We start from the raw sequence: 17,187 nt of genomic DNA, 5'->3' as shown, positions 1-17,187 counted from the left end.
GAAAGATATTGTGAAACTTGAATGGGTTCAGAAAAGATTTACAAGGATGTTGCCAGGGTTGGAGGATTTGAGCTATAGGGAGAGGTTGAATAGGCTGGGGCTGTTTTCCCTGGAGTGTCGGAGGCTGAGGGATGACCTTATAGAGGTTTATAAAATCATGAGGGGCATGGATAGGGTAAGTAGGCAAAGTCTTTTCTCTGAGGTGGGGGAGTCTAGAACTAGAGGGCATAGGTTTAGGGTGAGAGGGGAAAGATATAAAAGAGACCTAAGGGACAACTTTTTCACTCGAAAGGTGGCACATGTATAAAATGTGCTGCTAGAGGAAGTGGTGGAGGCGAGTACAATTGCACTATTTAAAAGGCATCTGGATGGGTATATGAATAGGAAGGGTTTGGACGGATATGGTATAGGTGCTGGCAGGTGGGACTGGATTGGATTGGGGTATCTGGTTGGCATGGATGAGTTGGACAGAAGGGTCTGTTTCATGCCGTACATCTCTATGACTCTATGACTAGGATCCTTTACTTAGATCACTCAAAAAATTGATAACTGGAGAATAAACTAGAGGTAAAAGCAGAACAGCAAGTTTAGAAATGTTTTCTCCACATACAGTTATAGAATCATTGGGTCATATAGCACGGAAACATGTTCTTCAGACCAACTCATACATGCTAACCTGGCTTCCTAAACGAAACTATTCTCATTTGCCTACATTTGGCTGAAATTCCGCTAATCCTTTCCTGTCCACATATCTATTCAAATGTATTTTAAATATTATAATTGCACTCATCCCTACCACTCCTGTAGCAGTTGTTCCATATATGCACCACCCTCTGTGTGATATAGATGCCCCTAAAGTCCCTTTTAAACCTTTCCTCTCTCGGCTTAAACCTATGTCCTTTGTTTTGGACTCCTCTATACTGAGGAGAAAAACTTGGCTATTCACTTTATATATGCCCCTTAGGATTTTATAATGTTCTTAAAGGTCACTCCCCTCAGTCTCCCATGCTCCAGGGAAAGAAAGTCCCAGCCTATCCAACCTTTCCTTGTCGATCTTTTATTCACCCTTTCCAGTTTAATAACATCCTTCTAATAGCAGGGCAACCACTATGTCGTACTCCAAATGTGGCCTTACCAACATCTTGTACAACTGTAACATGACGTCTCAACTCATGTGATCAATGCTCTGACCGATGAAGGCAAGTGTGCCAAATTCCTTTTCCACCACCCTATCTATCACCGATTCCACTTTCAAGGAGCTATCTACCGTCACCCCTAGGTCTGTCTGTTCAGGAACACTCCCCTGGGACCTACAATTAACTGTGTAAGTCTGATCTTGTACATCAACAGAGAGATAAAGAGTTAACATTTTGAGTCTTGTGTGACTCTCCTTCACATCTGTTTCCCTCTCCACAGATGCTGCCAGATTTCAGTTCCTCCAGTAATTTTTCTGTTTGTTTGACATTTCCAGCATCCACACTATTTTGTTATTATTCTTAACACCAGCTCTGTCAAGCCCCTTCAGAATCATATATTTGTTGATAAGATTACCTTCATCTTTCTAAACTCCAATGAGTCGAGGCCTTAACTAGTTTAGCCATTCTTGATAAGTGAATCCTTTCATCCCAGGGATCAGCCGAGTGAATCCCTTTGGATAGTTTCAGATACCAATGTATGATTTCTTTAAAACAGTGACCAAAACTGTACAGAGTCTCACCTCTGCGGCCTCACCTACACCTTGTAAACTTGTACCAAGACTGTCTATTTTTAAACTCCAGCCTGAAAGCGATAAAGGATAAACTTTTTTATATGCTGCACCTGCAAGCTAACATTACATGCTTCATGTATAAGAACACCCAAATCCCTCCTCTGTGCTATGCTTTGTTGGAGGTTCTTTGAACTTAAATAATAGTTCTGTCTTTAATCCTTTTTACAAAAGTGCATAACATCACAGTCTCCTACATTAAGCTCCAAATGTCAAGTTTTTGCCAGTCACTCAACTGGCATGTATCCCCTTGCAGATTCCTTATGTCCTTATTACAATATGCCCTCCCATCTATTTTTGTATCATCAGCAAATTTCGACACACTACATTTTGCTCCCTCCTCCAAGTTACTAATGTAAATGGTAAATAATTGAGGTCTTTAGGCTAATTATTATGGCACTCATTAGTTATAGATTTCCATCCTAAAAAAGACCCATTAATCCCAGATCTCTATCTAGTGTTTGTGTAATCAATTCCAATTCATGCTAATACATTACCATCAACACTGTGTGGTCCTACCTTGAGCAATAATTTTCTTTTTGGCATCTTATACAAAGACGTATGAAAATCCAAATCTGCTACATCTGCTGGTTCTTCTTTATCAATACTGCTTGTTATATCCACAAAGAAAAATGGGAAAATTGTTTTCAATTTTGAAATAACTCGACAGAGGCTGGTGTCCTATCACCTAGTCACACTTTACTTGTATATGTAAAGTACTGTGACGGTCTAGCTGCCTCAGAGCCAACTCTTGGAGTAAACAGTGCCTCTGACATTCCTGTTTATATCTGTCAGCCAGGACTCCCTGAAGGACCGACTGCACCTGAATTGGAATAGGACCAAAATGCTGGCAGGGAAATTTGCTAGAGCTGCTCGGGAGGACTTCAACTAGTAATTTGGTGGGGAGGGTTGGGGTTCACAAGGCAATAGTGAGGAAAGGGTTCAATATGAGACTGGTACAATTGAGAAAAGAAATGAGTCGAACAGTCAGGACAGGCAGGGACAAAGCAGAGAACAAGGTAGGACTGATAAATTAAACTGCATTTATTTCAATGCAAGAGGCCTAATAGGGAAGGCAATAAACTCAGGGCATAGTAAGGAACATGGGACTGGGGTATCATAGCAATTACAGAAATGTGACTCAGGGATGGACAGGACAGGGAGGTTAATATTTCAGGATACAAATGTGACAGGAAGGACAGAAAGGGAGGTAAGAGAGATGGGGAAGTGGCATTTTGATAAGGGATAGCATTACAGGTGTGCTGAGGAAGGATATTCCCAGAAATACATTAGGGAGGTTATTTGGTTGGAATTGAGAAATAAGAAAGGGATCATCACCTTATTGGGATTGTGTTATAGACTCCTAACAGTCAGCGGGAGATTGAGAAACAAATTTGTAAGGAAATATCAGTTATCTGTAAGAATAATAGGGTGGTTATGGTTGGGGATTTTAACTTTCCATACATAGACTGGAACTGCCATAGTGTTAAGGATTTAAATGGAGAGGAATATCTTAAGGGTGTACAAGAAAATTTTCTGATTTAGTCTGTGGATGTCCCGATGAAAGAAGGTGGAAAACTTGACCTTCTCTTGGGAAATAAGGCAGGGCAGGTGACTGAGGTGTCAGTGGGGGAGCACTTTGGGGCCAGCGACCTTAATTCTGTTAGTTTTAAAATAGTGATGGAAAAGGATAGACCAGATTTAAAAGTTGAATTTCTAAATTTGAGGAAGACTAATTTTGATGGTATTAGGCAAGAACTTTCAAAAGTGATTGGGGGCAGATGTTCACAGGTAAAAGGATGGCTGGAAAGTGGAAAGCCTTCAGAAATAAGATAACAAGAGTCCAGAGACATTATTGAAAGGGTGAAAGGAAAGGCTGGTAGATATACTGATTGTTGGACAATTAAAGAAATTGAGGGTTTGATTAAGAAAAAGAAGGAAGCATATGTCAGGTATAGATAGGATAGATCGAGTGAATACTTATAAGAGTATAAAGGCAGTAGGAGTATACTTAAGAGGGAAATCAGGAGGACAAAAAGGGGACATGAGATAATTTTGGCAAATAAGAGTCAAGGAGAATCCAAAGGGTATTTAAACATACATTAAGGACAAAAGGGTAACTAGGGAGCGAATAGGGCCCCTCAAAAATCAGCAAGGTGGCCTTTGTGTGGAGCTGCAGGAGATGGGGAGATAATAAATGAGTATTTTGGATCAGTGTTTACTGTGGAAAAGGACATGAGAGTTATAGAATGTCGGGAAATAGATGGTGACATCTTGAAAAATGTCCATATTACAGAGGAGGAAGTGCTGGATGTCTTGAAACACATAAAGTGAATAAAATCCCAGGACCCAATGGTGTGTACCCTAGAATTCTATGGGAAGCTAGGGAAGTGATTGCTGGGTCCTTTGCTGAGATATTTGTGTCATCGATAGTCACAGGTGAGGAGCCCGAAGACTAACAGAGATTGGCTAATGTGGTTCCATTGTTTAAGAAAGGTGATAAGGACAAGCCGGGAAACTATAGGCCTGTGAGCCTGACGTCGGTGGTGGGCAAATCTTTGGAGGGAATCCTGAGGGACAGGATGTACATGTATTTGGAAAGGCAAGGACTGATTAGGGATAGTCAGTATGGTTTTGTGCGTGGGAAATCATGTCTCACAAACTTGATTGAGTTTTTTGAGGAAGTAACAAAGAGGATTGATGAAGGCAGAATGGTAGGCATGATCTATGTGGACTTCAGTAAGGCGTTTGACAAGGTTGCCCATGGGAAACTCATTAGTAAGGTTAGATGTCATGGAATATAGGGAGAACTAGCCATTTTAATACAGAACTGGCTCAAAGGTAGAAGACAGAGGATGGTGATGGCGGGTTGCTTTTCAGTCTGGAGACCTGTGACCAGTGGAGTGCCACAAGGATCGGTGCTGGGTCCACTACTTTTCACCATTTATATAAATGATTTAGATGTGAGCATAAGAGGTACAGTTAGTAAGTTTTCAGACAACACCAAAATTGGAGGTGTAGTGGACAGCGAAGAAGGTTACCTCAGATTACAACAGGACCTTGATCGAATGGGCCAATGGCTGAGGAGTGGCAGGTGGAGTTTAATTTAGATAAATGCGAGGTGCTGCATCTTGGGAAAGCAAATCTTAGCAGGATTTATATATTTAAAGGTAAAGTTCTAGGGAGTGTTACTAAACAAAGAGAACTTGGAGTGCAGGTTCATAGCTCCTTGAAAGTGGAGTCACAGGTAGATAGGATAGTGAAGAAGGCATTTGGTATGCTTTCCTTTATTGATACAGGAGTTGGAAGGTCATATTGCAGTTGTACAGGACATTGATTAGGCCACTTTTGGAATATTGTGTGCAGTTCTGGTCTCTTTCCTATCGAAAGATGTTGTGAAACTTGAAAGAGTTCAGAAAAGATTTACAAGGATGTGGCCAGGTTTGGAGGATGTGTGCTATAGGGAGAGGTTGAGTAGGCTGGGGCTGTTTTCCCTGGTGCATCGGAAGCTGAGGGGTGTCCTCAATGAGGTTTAAAAAATCATGAGGGGTATGGATAGGATAAATAGACAAAATATTTTCCCTGGTATAAGGGAATCCAAAAGTAGAGGGCATAGGTTTAGGGTGAAAGGGGAAAGATATAAAAGGGACCTAAGGGGCAACTTTTTCACGCAGAGGGTGGTATGTGTATGGAATGAGCCACCACAGGAAGTGGTGGAGGCTAGTACAATTTCAACATTTAAAAGGCATCTGGATTGGTATATGAATAGGAAGGGTTTGGAGAGATATGAGCCGGGTGCTGGCAGGTGGGACTGAATTGGGTTGGGGTATCTGGTTGGCATGGATGAGTTGGACCGAAGGGTCTGTTTCCCTGCTGTACATCTCTTTGACTCTCTGATTCTGTGGACCGGATTAACAAGCCTATTCAGGGAGCTCATATTCCATGGAGTCCACTTGGCTGATCTCATTACATCACTGCATCTTTCACCCAGTCATGTGGGCTCTGGTTGTGCTAAGCTTTTCTCAATTTCTAGGTTTTCTATTCTAGATTTTCTGCTATTTCTAGGTTTTTTTTTCCAGTGATGGGTTTTAGGCTAACTGGCCAGGACTTGCTTGCTTGTGGGTGATCAGTTTACACTAAACAGCCAGGCATTTTATGCACCTATAGAGGATGTTTATTTCTGACATGGAACCAGGTATGTTCTGCCTCCTAGCCTATTTTGGAGACAGGCAGCTTCTCTCTTTTAGGCTGTTTTATAAGCAGGTACCCTCAATGTTTTAGTTTGCTTTTTACCACAGAAGGAATGGCAGGGTGGTGGGGAACATTGAAGAGTAAATCTTTCAGTCAGAGAGGGTGTGGAAATGTGTTACACAAAGTTACGTCAGGATCAGAGCTGCAGCATGTGCCAATAGCTGATTCAGGAAACAGTTTATGCGCTGGAAGGAAATGGTGATGCGTTAAAGCTGAAGGAGATGAATGCTTAGAGAGTGCGGATGAGCTTTAGCCAGTAAGTGGATACTGCCACAATTTGTTAGATATTGGTCCAGAGGTTCAGCCAGAGTCAGTCAGACACTTGGAGTTAGCTGAGTCTAGGAATCTATATCTTTGCAATCCAGTAATTGGGCCACGTGGTCAAGTGTAAACAGTCTAATGATTTACAGGGAGGTCAGTCAGCATCACTCATAGTCTGGGAGCCTATCAGGGTGACATCTTGGAGAAAGTGGGTAGATCAAGTCTGGAGATGAGCTTCGCTGTACTGGCTCACTGAGAGAAAGGTGATGATGAAAGGTTGTAGATATTAGAGTGAGATATCTTAGTGAATGGGACGGGGCTGGGACCTTTTGAAGGAAAGTTCATGTAGGTCATGGTTACTCAGGCTTCTACGCGTGGAGGTTGTGGGGCCAACAAGAACCTCCTGCATCATGGTTTCTGCAGGTAAAACATTCATGTTAAGTGATGTACAGAAGATCAACTGAAACTGTGGGAAGGCTGAAAATTCATCAGGGCCACAAAAACAACATAAAATAGAATTTGAAGAATAGGGGAATGCATGGGTCATAGGTAGTGTCTGCAATTCACATTCACAAACATAAGATGGAACCTCACAACATTGGACTGAAAGTCAACTGTGCAATAGGTTTACAAAATGATGGGATCACACATAAAGTAAAAGGAACAAGTTACTGTTTCCATCTACAGGGTGAAGTTTGGAATATTTGTTTTGTGGCCCTGCGAGAGGCAATTGTAGTTATCATGTCTTCATTGATGAAACAATATTATCTATCTGCCTTCAAATCACCATTCCTTTTGAGGTCAATAATTGTCAAAGATTAGATTAGATTCCTTACAGTATGAAAACAGGCCCTTCAGCCCAACAAGTCCATATAGTAACCTACCCAGACCCATTCCCCTACATTTACCCCTGATTAATGCACCTAACAGTATGGGGCAATTTAGCATAGCCAATTCACCTGACCTGCACATCTTTAGATTGTGGGAGGAAACCAGAGTGCCCAGAGGAAACCCACGCAGGCACAGGGAGAGCGTGCAAACTCCACACAGTCAGTTATCCAAGGCTGGAATTAAACCCGGGTCCTTGGTACTGTGAGGCAGCAGTGCTAACCACGGAGCCACCATGCCGCCCCTGCAGCTTATGATTATGGCTTCAAGCAGTCATGAGCGTAAAATTATTCCCATTGACTACTTCCTTGTTGTGTAAGTTCAACAAGTTCTATTGTAAGAAGGAACTTAAAAGTTAAATCTGACATTCCCATTTGATAGATGGGATTTGTCCCATTGACAATCTATAGCAAGAACTGGAAGACAACTTGTAGCAGCTTCCATAGCCTCACGCAGAAAAGTCAGCAAGTCTATTGTGATGTGAAAGGTACGGTTGCAAGTGAGGTGCATTTCAAGGTGTCTTCCTAGCAGAAGTCTGGGGGCATTGGTTGACAACTGTGCATTTGGAAAAGTCACACATCTTGGAGTTCTTTGTCACAGATTGATAGTTTCTATGCCTTAATATGTGAGAGTATAATAGTCAACATGATTATGATGTGAGGGGTCAGGCATCCCTTCAATAACACTGTGATTCCTCTGACTTTCCTCATAGATTATTTGCTAATGGATCTGATATGTCTGAAGTCCATCCTGCTATTCAGGTGGTCTTGCAACTACTGACAATTAATATGAGTAGAATGTAGCGTCCTTTAGAAAGCCCAGCATGATCAGCAATATCCAAAGAGAAAAGCAGCAGGACAGAATCCACTAAGAATGCACGCAGGAATGCTAAGAACTAGGGCTTATTGGCTTCACTCCAGATATGGACAAATGTTAAAATTGCAGTACTGCAGCAAATTAAGGAGATATGGAGGCTCCGGGGAAGGGGATGGTACCTGGTAACTTGACAGAATCTAGTGCTGACCATGTCTACTGCCATTACTGTCACTTGCTGTTCTCTAGATGTGAAATGCAACTGGAAAACACTGGGGACAATAAAATTGCATGATAAAAATACTGTTTCTTCCAGAGGTCCTCAGTCCATACAGAGATGGCTGTTGGGAGCAATATTCAGGACAGTAGGGTACATCAGGACCCATGGCTCTAGATGGTCTGTAATGTTCACATCAAGGACAGAACCACCGCACTCACATTGGGGTCAGCTAACTGTGCTGAGCTCAGGTTGGGCCCCTGTGCTCCAGTCAGGGGTGAGAGCAGCACTCAGGCTTGTTATTTCTGACTAGCAGACAGATGGTAACCTCTCTGAGACCAGATCATGGCAACTGTAGGAAAGGCACAGATTGCTGCAGTACTATGGGACAGTGCTGCTCTTGCTTCTTGCAGTACCATAGTTGAACAAGCCATAAACCATCTGATGATGAAGTTTTGATGCCTGGTCCACTCCAACATGACTTTATAGTATAACACAGATGTCATTGCAATATGCTGTGCCCTTTCCAATTTGTACAGACAATGGAGGATGTCTTGGATGCAAATTAAATTGAGGAACAAGAAAAATTGGTTCAATTCCAGCCTTGGGTGACTATCTGTGTGGAGTTTGCATATTGTCCCCGTGTCTGCGTGGGTTTTCTCCCACAGTCCAAAGATGTGCAGGTCAGGCGAATTGGCCATGCTAAATTGCCCATAGTGTTAGGTGCATTAGTCAGAGTGAAATGGGTCTGGGTGGGTTATTCTTCAGAGGGTCGGTGTGGATTGGTTGGGCCGAAGGGCCTTTTTCCACACTGTAGGGAATCTAATCTAATAAAAAGAAATCCTCTGAGGCTGAAGATGAAGCTCAGCATCAGGACAGTAACCAAGAGGGCTGTCCATGAGAGAAGGACACAGCAATGATTCAGAGAGATTGAGTGGCCAGATTGTATTTAGTACTGGATTAGTGGTGCTGGAAGAGCACAGCAGTTCAGGCAGCATCCAACGAGCAGCGAATAGTGTCTGCTACTTCCTGGATGACTTTTCTGGGTTCAGATTTTGATTGTTTTCATATCAGAGTGCTTATCTGAACAGTTAGCCCCTGTTTAGTACAAAGGACATGGCTAACTTATAAGTTTGCTGTTCCTCATTTTTCCTGCTGCATATTAAATGTTACGTGATCCATGTTCATATGGAAATTATTTCTTCAGTCTAGCCAAAGACAAAATAACAATGCAGAACCTGCCTTCATTAGGGAAAAGACAACAGTGAGACAGACAGTGGAGTTACATCTCAGTACACTAATGTGATTTAGGTCTGAAAGATATGTGCTGGCCCGACCTTGGAACATTCCCTGGATTTTGTCTTTAATCTCCATGTCTTTCAGATTAACAAGTAACACCTTGACTATAGCCCTTAAATTCAAGGCTCAAGGATTCTTGCAGCTATCTGCAGTCAATGACTCTGTTGCTTTGAGAGATGAACAATGCTAGGTGATTGCAATTTATTACATCTTTGGAACTTACTAAGATGTTCCTCATCATTCACAGGAGTGTAATTTAACCAGGTCCTAAAATGAAAATAATAGTACAGCAAAAATTGTAACAGTGCAAGTGAAAACATATTGACAAAAATAATGGTGCATGTACATTGATGTAGCACCCGTGCCACCTACATTTCCTCAGTTTGTTTTCTTTTTCCTCTTCTTCCCAGCACATCTGAGTGCATTTATGAATTCTGCAGCCAGGGTACTTTGTGATTGATCCTGCTGACTTGGAAGACGTGGGTATTCGTCCTTTAATGTCTTTGGGTTTTTCTCAGAAGGTTATGTGGCTTGGCAGGAAGGGCTGAGGGAAGGGGTTGGTGGTGATGTGAAGTGAACTGAAAGTGACACTTGGTTGGTTGGTTGGTGGACATATTCAATAACTCTGGTGCCTATAAGTATTGAATCATTTCTTTGTTCAGGCTATTTTTGTTAATCTGGCTCATTGCAATCTACAAAGTTGACTTTTATTCTGTGGGAGAAACCTCCATCTAGTGGAACTTAAAGAGCCGTTGCATTTCTGATATATTTTTAAGTTACTTACTTCTGTAAGCAAGTTTCTGGATCATATTTCACCATGATTTGTCATAAACCTATTCCTTGTCTTCTTCCCTTTATGAAGAGACCCCTCTGTGAGTACCATGGGGATGATATAGTATGATAGGACCACACTGTACCCCTTGTCTATAATAAAGCTATTGTAAAGCAGCATGACAGGGAACACATTATTATGTACTCTATCACAAACATACAACTGGAATCCTTAGCATGTCTCATTGGTAAGCATTTATTCTTCCCAGTTCTCCAGTTTAAAAGTCATCACAAGGCTGTGGTTTCCCCGAAAGAATGCTAATATTAGGCGCTGTAAAACTTAAGGGTTGTTATTGGCAGCCAAATGTGAATAAAATCTAACCTCTGAATATACAACTTATTAAACATTGTGCTATGCTGTTTTGTTTCATTGTTCATTGCAAAATTTAGCATACTATCCTCTATGTAGGACTTGTATAGGATTAAGAATTAGTGCATTGTAAATATAAAAGCCAATTATGAAGCAGATTCAAGTGTTCCTTTTTAACTGAAATACAATAACCAGTCCTTTTCTTCATTGTTGAAAATTTCCGACAAAAATACTTTAATAGTACGGTTCTAATGCTTCAAAGGTATGTAAAATAAATGTTGAAGTAACTGTATACTGAAGTTGCTTAGGATAAACAGTATCTCAGGACATGATCCATGGGCACCAACCATGCTCATCCTTTGACCATTACATTGGTACTTAACTTCTCTCTTTCAGACACCTAGTCACATTTTAATTGACCAAGTGGCTCAGGATACCAAGCAAGAGGTGATAACATAATATTACTGCCATATGCACTATTCAGCCATTAGTGAGTTTTGAGAAGATTTGTAGCTCAGGTTGAGGTTCTGGAAGGTTCCAGCTCAGCAAGCAAACTACATCCAGAACTATTCAGCCATCTTTGGCTACAATGCTGCAAAATATTTAAGGATCTTGCACATTGTACTGGACAGGAAACTCCAACATAACTTCATATTAATAATGCATTCCTTCATATGAGTAATATATATTACACCAGAATAGCATGTGGCTACTTTTCATTTACATTGTCAAGGAATATTTTGAATGTTTTGAAAAGAAGCACAGTACATTTGTACCAGTTTCCTCAAAACTAGGTATTCATTCCTTTATGTTTCTAATTATTAATCGCTGATACACTTTTCCATCTACTGTACCTATACTAGAGACTTGCACACCCTTTACATGTATTTCTATGTGTTCTGTCATAATAGGAGAGTACTATGAAAATATAATGCTAGAGATCCACAACAAAGAAGAAGTAGGACACTTGAGTTCAGTAGCCAAATCTCCAGTTCTCTTTTAATCTGAAGAAAGCAGAGCTAAGGCCACCATAGATCAGTTGTGATCTGATTTAATTACTGAGTGGGCTCAATGATCTATCCCTGCTCCTACTTCTTTTGGAATAAAACATACTTTGATGTCAGATATTTCCCCTTTCCCATTATCAGTTTCAATCTGGACAGACATCCAGTATTGAGATATCAACAAACATAGATGAATAGCTAATTACATTTATGTATATTCTCCTCAGACAGCATCTTCTAAACCCACAACAACAACCCTCTAGAAAGACAAGGACAGCAAATACTTGGGAACACCACAACCTACAAGTTCCCCGCAAGCTGTTTACCAACCTAATTTGGCGTCACTCGGTCAAAATCTTGGAACACCCTTCCTAATGGCATTGTGAGTTGACTTACACCAAATGGATTGCTGCGATTCAAGAAGACAGCTCACCATCCCCTTCTCAAGTGCAACCTGAGTGGGCAATGAATGCTAGCCCATCCAGTGATGCCCATATCCCATGACTGAATTGAAAACAAAAGCAAGTGAACAACTAAATGGCATTGATGTTTTTTTCACCATTATCAAAATAACTCATGGAAGACAATCATGGGATTAAGGTAAAAGCTGGTATACTACAAAGGTTTTTAATTTTTTTTAAAAATCATTAGTAAAATTTTTTCAAATCATAATGGCGAAATATGGCATTCCACAATCGAAAATTACTGTTTCAGGACCATAAGCATGTTCAATACTTATTAACTTAAAGGTATACCTCAAACAAAAATGTATAAGTTTTGTAAGGGTGACAAGACTAATTTTGTAAGCAAGACTAATAATGTGAAAGTGGGAGTTCTTACCAGCTCAGTAATTTCCATTTGAGGTTAGTCTGGAACTGAGGTAAGTGAATGTCTGGTGAAATGATTAAAATCAGGGATGATAGCGAGGTTAGCATTAGTTAAGATTCGATATTTCAGAGACCTGAGCTGTTGGAGGAGGTTACAGCAACAAAGGAAAGCCAAGCATGTGGAAATTATTTAAATGTCAAAATCAAAGTGCTGCCTAATCAGGAACCAATATGAGTCGGCAAGCATTGAGGTGGTAGATTGAACTTGTCTTGGTATAAGGGAAACTGGGAAAGGCAATAAAAAGCTTCTTGTCAGTCTTGGCTACACATAGAGTCATAGAGTCATAGAGATGTACAGCATGGAAACAGACTTTTCAGTCCAACCTGTCCATGCCAACCAGATATCCCAACCCAATCTAGTTCCACCTACCAGCACCCGGCCCATATCCCTCCAAATCCCTCTTGTTCATGCACCCATCCAAATGCCTCTTAAATGTTGCAGTTGTACCAGCCTTCATCACTTCCTCTGGCAGCTCATTCCATACTGCTACCACCCTCTGTGTGAAAAAGTTGCCCCTTAGGCCTCTTTCATATCTTTCCCCTCTCACCCTAAATCTATACCTCAAGAACAAATACAAAAAGGAAAGTGTATTTTACTGGCCTATGACAGTCAATCTAGTCAATATGGGAAGGGAAATATGTAATGGCAAGTCACAAAGGTGTCCAGAAGATTGCCTACATAAAAATGGCTTTCAAGGTATGTGTATTTCAATCTTTGCTGATATGATCAATGCATAGACATTCTCTGAAAGAACTTGCTGAGGTGCTTTCTATCCTTTTGGGCTTGGTGTCCCTTCAACATGAAAGCACCCAACAGTAAGAGTTCTCAGTGTGATTAGCAAGGAATAGTTGATCATTGAATGCAGACACATTTATGCTGTCGGCATTTCCCTTCATGAGACGTAAGTATTGGGAATAGTATTTAGCATATTTCCAGTCTGTCTGATATAGTTTGGCAGAGAGCTCAAGGACATGAAGCCAATCAGCAGAGATTGTCATTAGTCAGATGATGTATTGGCACAAGGCTCCAAGTCTTTAAAAGTTCTTGTACTTCTACTTGAAGAAGGGAAGTGAAATTTCCTGTTATCTGGCCATTATTGTTTCTTCAACCAGAATCATAAAATATGACAACTGGTTATTCTTCTCACTTGCTATTTTTGGAAACATCCCAAATGCCACTGGCTGCTAGAACAAGTAACCGTTTGTCAAAAAACAACTAATTGCAATGAGAGCAATTTAGGATGTCCTAATGATATGATAAAATACATTGCAGTCAAGACTTCTTTCCTCTGTCTTCAAAGGTCATTTGTTCCCCTTTATAATACCTACAATAAGGTGTTGTTCATTGTTGAGTAGTTAACAGGAGGTCATTTCAATGATCAATTTTCCAGCTTATATATCTGTAACTTCGATAGCCACAAATTCTCAACAATTCTAAAATGGTAGGTGCTTTGTAAAATTTGCCTGCTCAAGCACAACGACAAAACAATCAATATTCATAATAACTGCATTCAGTGATTTGTAATAAAATAGAAAATCACAATGTTCAGAGTATGAATATAGAGAAACAGTAGCATATTATTGCAGCTATATTGAGTGGCAGAAAACATCGTTTTTAAATATCTGAGTAATAGTATAAAAGTACACAAACAATGAACAGAAAATTACAATTATCTGAGGGAAACTTAAGAAAAAGTTCAGTTTTCTGATGAATGTTTTTGAAGGAACAAACTTAAAATTAATTTTCTCTGACCTTGGTTTGAGAGCAAGAAATATTAAACATGTTATAAGTATAGGATTTGTGGGGGGAAAAAAGTAATGCTTTTGGGAAGGCTGAACACCTTCTTTTGTTTTTTGCAAATACTTCACTAAGCTGTGGTCTGTAGACCTTTAGTAGTATGTGGATTAGCACCAAAACCAGCGTTGTCTCTAATTGAAATAGATTCTCATTAAACTAGCTATTTTAACCTAAAGCAGGACCAAAAGAAGCTAGACATAAGGCACTCCTACCTTTTTGAACCTGAAACAAGAAGAAAATCAGGAAGATGATGACTCTTAAATTTGCCATTTTTCTGTTGCTTTAATGCAGAAAGCAGGACTGAAATATATTTTCCCAACCTTGCTCTGCCTTGGAAGTGGAAAAGGTGTATAAGTGCATGGGTCTGTACTGATTATTCATGGTGTTTCCTTTAAAATAATAGGAGGAAGTAGCATGAGATCACATGGGAATGAAGACCACAGACTGTTTGCTTTTGTAATGCTCTAATCTGATTCAGAGGGTGTGAGAATCCGCATTTAAAAATTCACAAATAATTGACATCAATTTTATTTTAGTTGAAGCCCAGCTCCTAAAATCTTTTTTAAATTATCTATTATCATATAATTAAAATATCAATTCCAATTTTTAAGTGTATTTTTTCTTAAGTCTATTCGACAACAGAATACACACTATCACAAAGGAGCCATTTCTAAATTTGGGCAATATTGTTACATATGTTATAAATGACTTAAGTTTCCAACCCTTTGTTGGATGTTAGGCTTTTCTCTTTGTTCTTTCTCTTGCTGAAAACTACTCTATTCCAAGGCAGTATCTGATGTTGATTTCACTACTTTTCAAGACTTGTCCTTGTCAGCGTCTCTCTTCTAATGCTTACTTTACTTCTGTTTTCCATTTCCTAATGTGTTCAGATCAAAAGTGACCCACGCCTTCAGCTAAATTGCATTTTTTGGCCGTCTTGGCGAACAATTAAGCAAAGAGATGGAGATAGGTTATGTGAGTAGTAAACATTTCGGAGCTGGAGTATCGTATGGGAAAATTGTCTATAAATGTGAACTTGTCCATTTTGGCAGGGAGAATAGTTTATTATTTAAATGGACAGAGATTGCAAATAGAAGGGTGTCTGGCTATCCATCTATATGGATCACAAAACGTTAGCTTTCTGGTATATCAATTGACTTGGAAACCAAATGGAATGTTGGCATGTGCTGCAAGGGGAATAGAATGTAAGGGAAAGGAAATTGCTCTGCAGCTGTACAAGGCTTTGGTGAGACCACACCTGGTGTGTTATGGATAATCTTAGTCTCCTTACTTGAAAACAGATATAAGTGCATTGCATGCAGTTCAGAAAAGACTCACTTAACTCATTCTTTGGATGAAAATATTATTTTACAAAGAAAGGTTGAACTGGTTGAGCCTTTACCCATCGGAGTTTAGACAATAGACAATAAACAATAGGTGCAGGAATAGGCCATTCTGCCCTTCGAGTCTGCACCACTTATGAGTGGGCTTATTAGTGATAGGCAACATGGTTTTATGGAGGGCAGAACGTGAAAAAGGCGATATTACGGAAATTTGTAAGATGCCGAGAGGTCTAGACAGAATGAATTCTAAACTGTGGATGGCAGGAGAAATTGTACGACTAGCCAAGAGGAAAAGAGAAGTGTACTTAAGGTCTAGGCAGCTAAGAACAGAATGGGCCCTGGCGGAATATCAAAAGAGTAGGACAAGTCTTAAACGAGCAATCAAAAGGGCTAAAAAGGGTCATGAAATAGCTTTAGCGAGCAGAACTAAGGAGATTCCCAAAGCATTTTATTCCTGTATAAGAAGCAAGTGGGTAACTAGAGAAAGGATTGGTCCACTAAAGGATAACGAAGGAAGGCTGTGTGTTGACCCTGAGCGAATGGCAGAGATTCTGAATGATTAATTTGCATCAGTGTTCACTGAGGAGAGGAACATGATGAATGTTGTGATTGGAGATAGAAGTTTGATTAGTCTGGATCACATTGATAGAAGTAGGGAAGATGTGTTGGGTAGGCTAGAGGTTATTAAGGTGAACAAATCCCCAGAACTGGATGGGATCTATCCCAGGTTGCTGAGGGAGGTGAGAGAGGAAATGGCTGGGGCCTGACAGATATCTTTCTGGCATCCTTAAATACAGGTGAGGTGCCGGAGGACTGGTGGATTGCTTATGTTGTCCCCCTATACAAGAAGGGAAGTAGGGATATTCCGGGTAACTACAGACTAGTGAGCCTGATGTCAGTGATGGGGAAGTTGCTGGAGAAGGTACTGAGGGATAGGATCTATTTATATTTAGAAAAAAATGGGCTTATTAGTGATAGGCAACATGGTTTTGTGCGGGGGAGATCGTGCCTTACCAAATCAATAGAGTTCTTCGAGGAAGTGACCAAGTTGAAAGATGAAGGAAGGGCTGTTGATGTCATATACATGGACTTTAGTAAGGCATTTGATAAGGTTCTCCATGGTAGTCTAATGGAGAAAGTGAAGTCACATGGTGTGCAGGATATTCTAGCTAGGTGGATAAAGAACTGGTTGAGCAACAGGAAACAGAGAGTAATGGTTGAAGGGAGTTTCTTGAAATAGAGAAAGGTAACCACTGGTGTTCCACAGGGGTCAGTGTTGGGGCCACTGTTGTTTGTAATATTCATAAATGATCTGGAAGAGGGCACTGTTGGTATGATCAGCAAGTTTGCAGATGAAACGAAGATTGGTGGAATAGCAGAAATCATAAGGGACTGTCAGAGAATACAGGAGGATATAGATAGACTGGAGAGTTGGGCGGAAAAGTGGCAGATGGTTTTCAGTCCAGACAAATGTGAGGTGATGCATTAGGCAAGACTAATTCTAGAGCGAATTATAAAAT

The 17,187-nt window shown here is 40.4% G+C and overlaps 1 protein-coding gene across 1 annotated transcript in view; it reads right to left on the bottom strand.

The window, feature by feature from the left end:
* Positions 1-14,666, bottom strand: part of LOC140492104 (uncharacterized) — a 42,059-nt gene extending 27,393 nt beyond the window's left edge. The window contains exon 1 of the mRNA XM_072590854.1: positions 14,537-14,666. Within this exon, the coding sequence (XP_072446955.1) occupies positions 14,537-14,594 (58 nt within the window). The 5' untranslated portion in view covers positions 14,595-14,666. The remainder of the gene's footprint in view (positions 1-14,536) is intronic.
* Between the last annotated feature and the right edge of the window lie 2,521 nt (positions 14,667-17,187).

Source organism: Chiloscyllium punctatum, chromosome 20 (assembly GCF_047496795.1).
Source record: "Chiloscyllium punctatum isolate Juve2018m chromosome 20, sChiPun1.3, whole genome shotgun sequence".
NCBI classification, from domain to species: domain Eukaryota; kingdom Metazoa; phylum Chordata; class Chondrichthyes; order Orectolobiformes; family Hemiscylliidae; genus Chiloscyllium; species Chiloscyllium punctatum.
The sequence above is the reverse complement of the archived record's forward strand: the minus strand, read 5'-3'. Positions and strand labels throughout refer to the sequence as shown.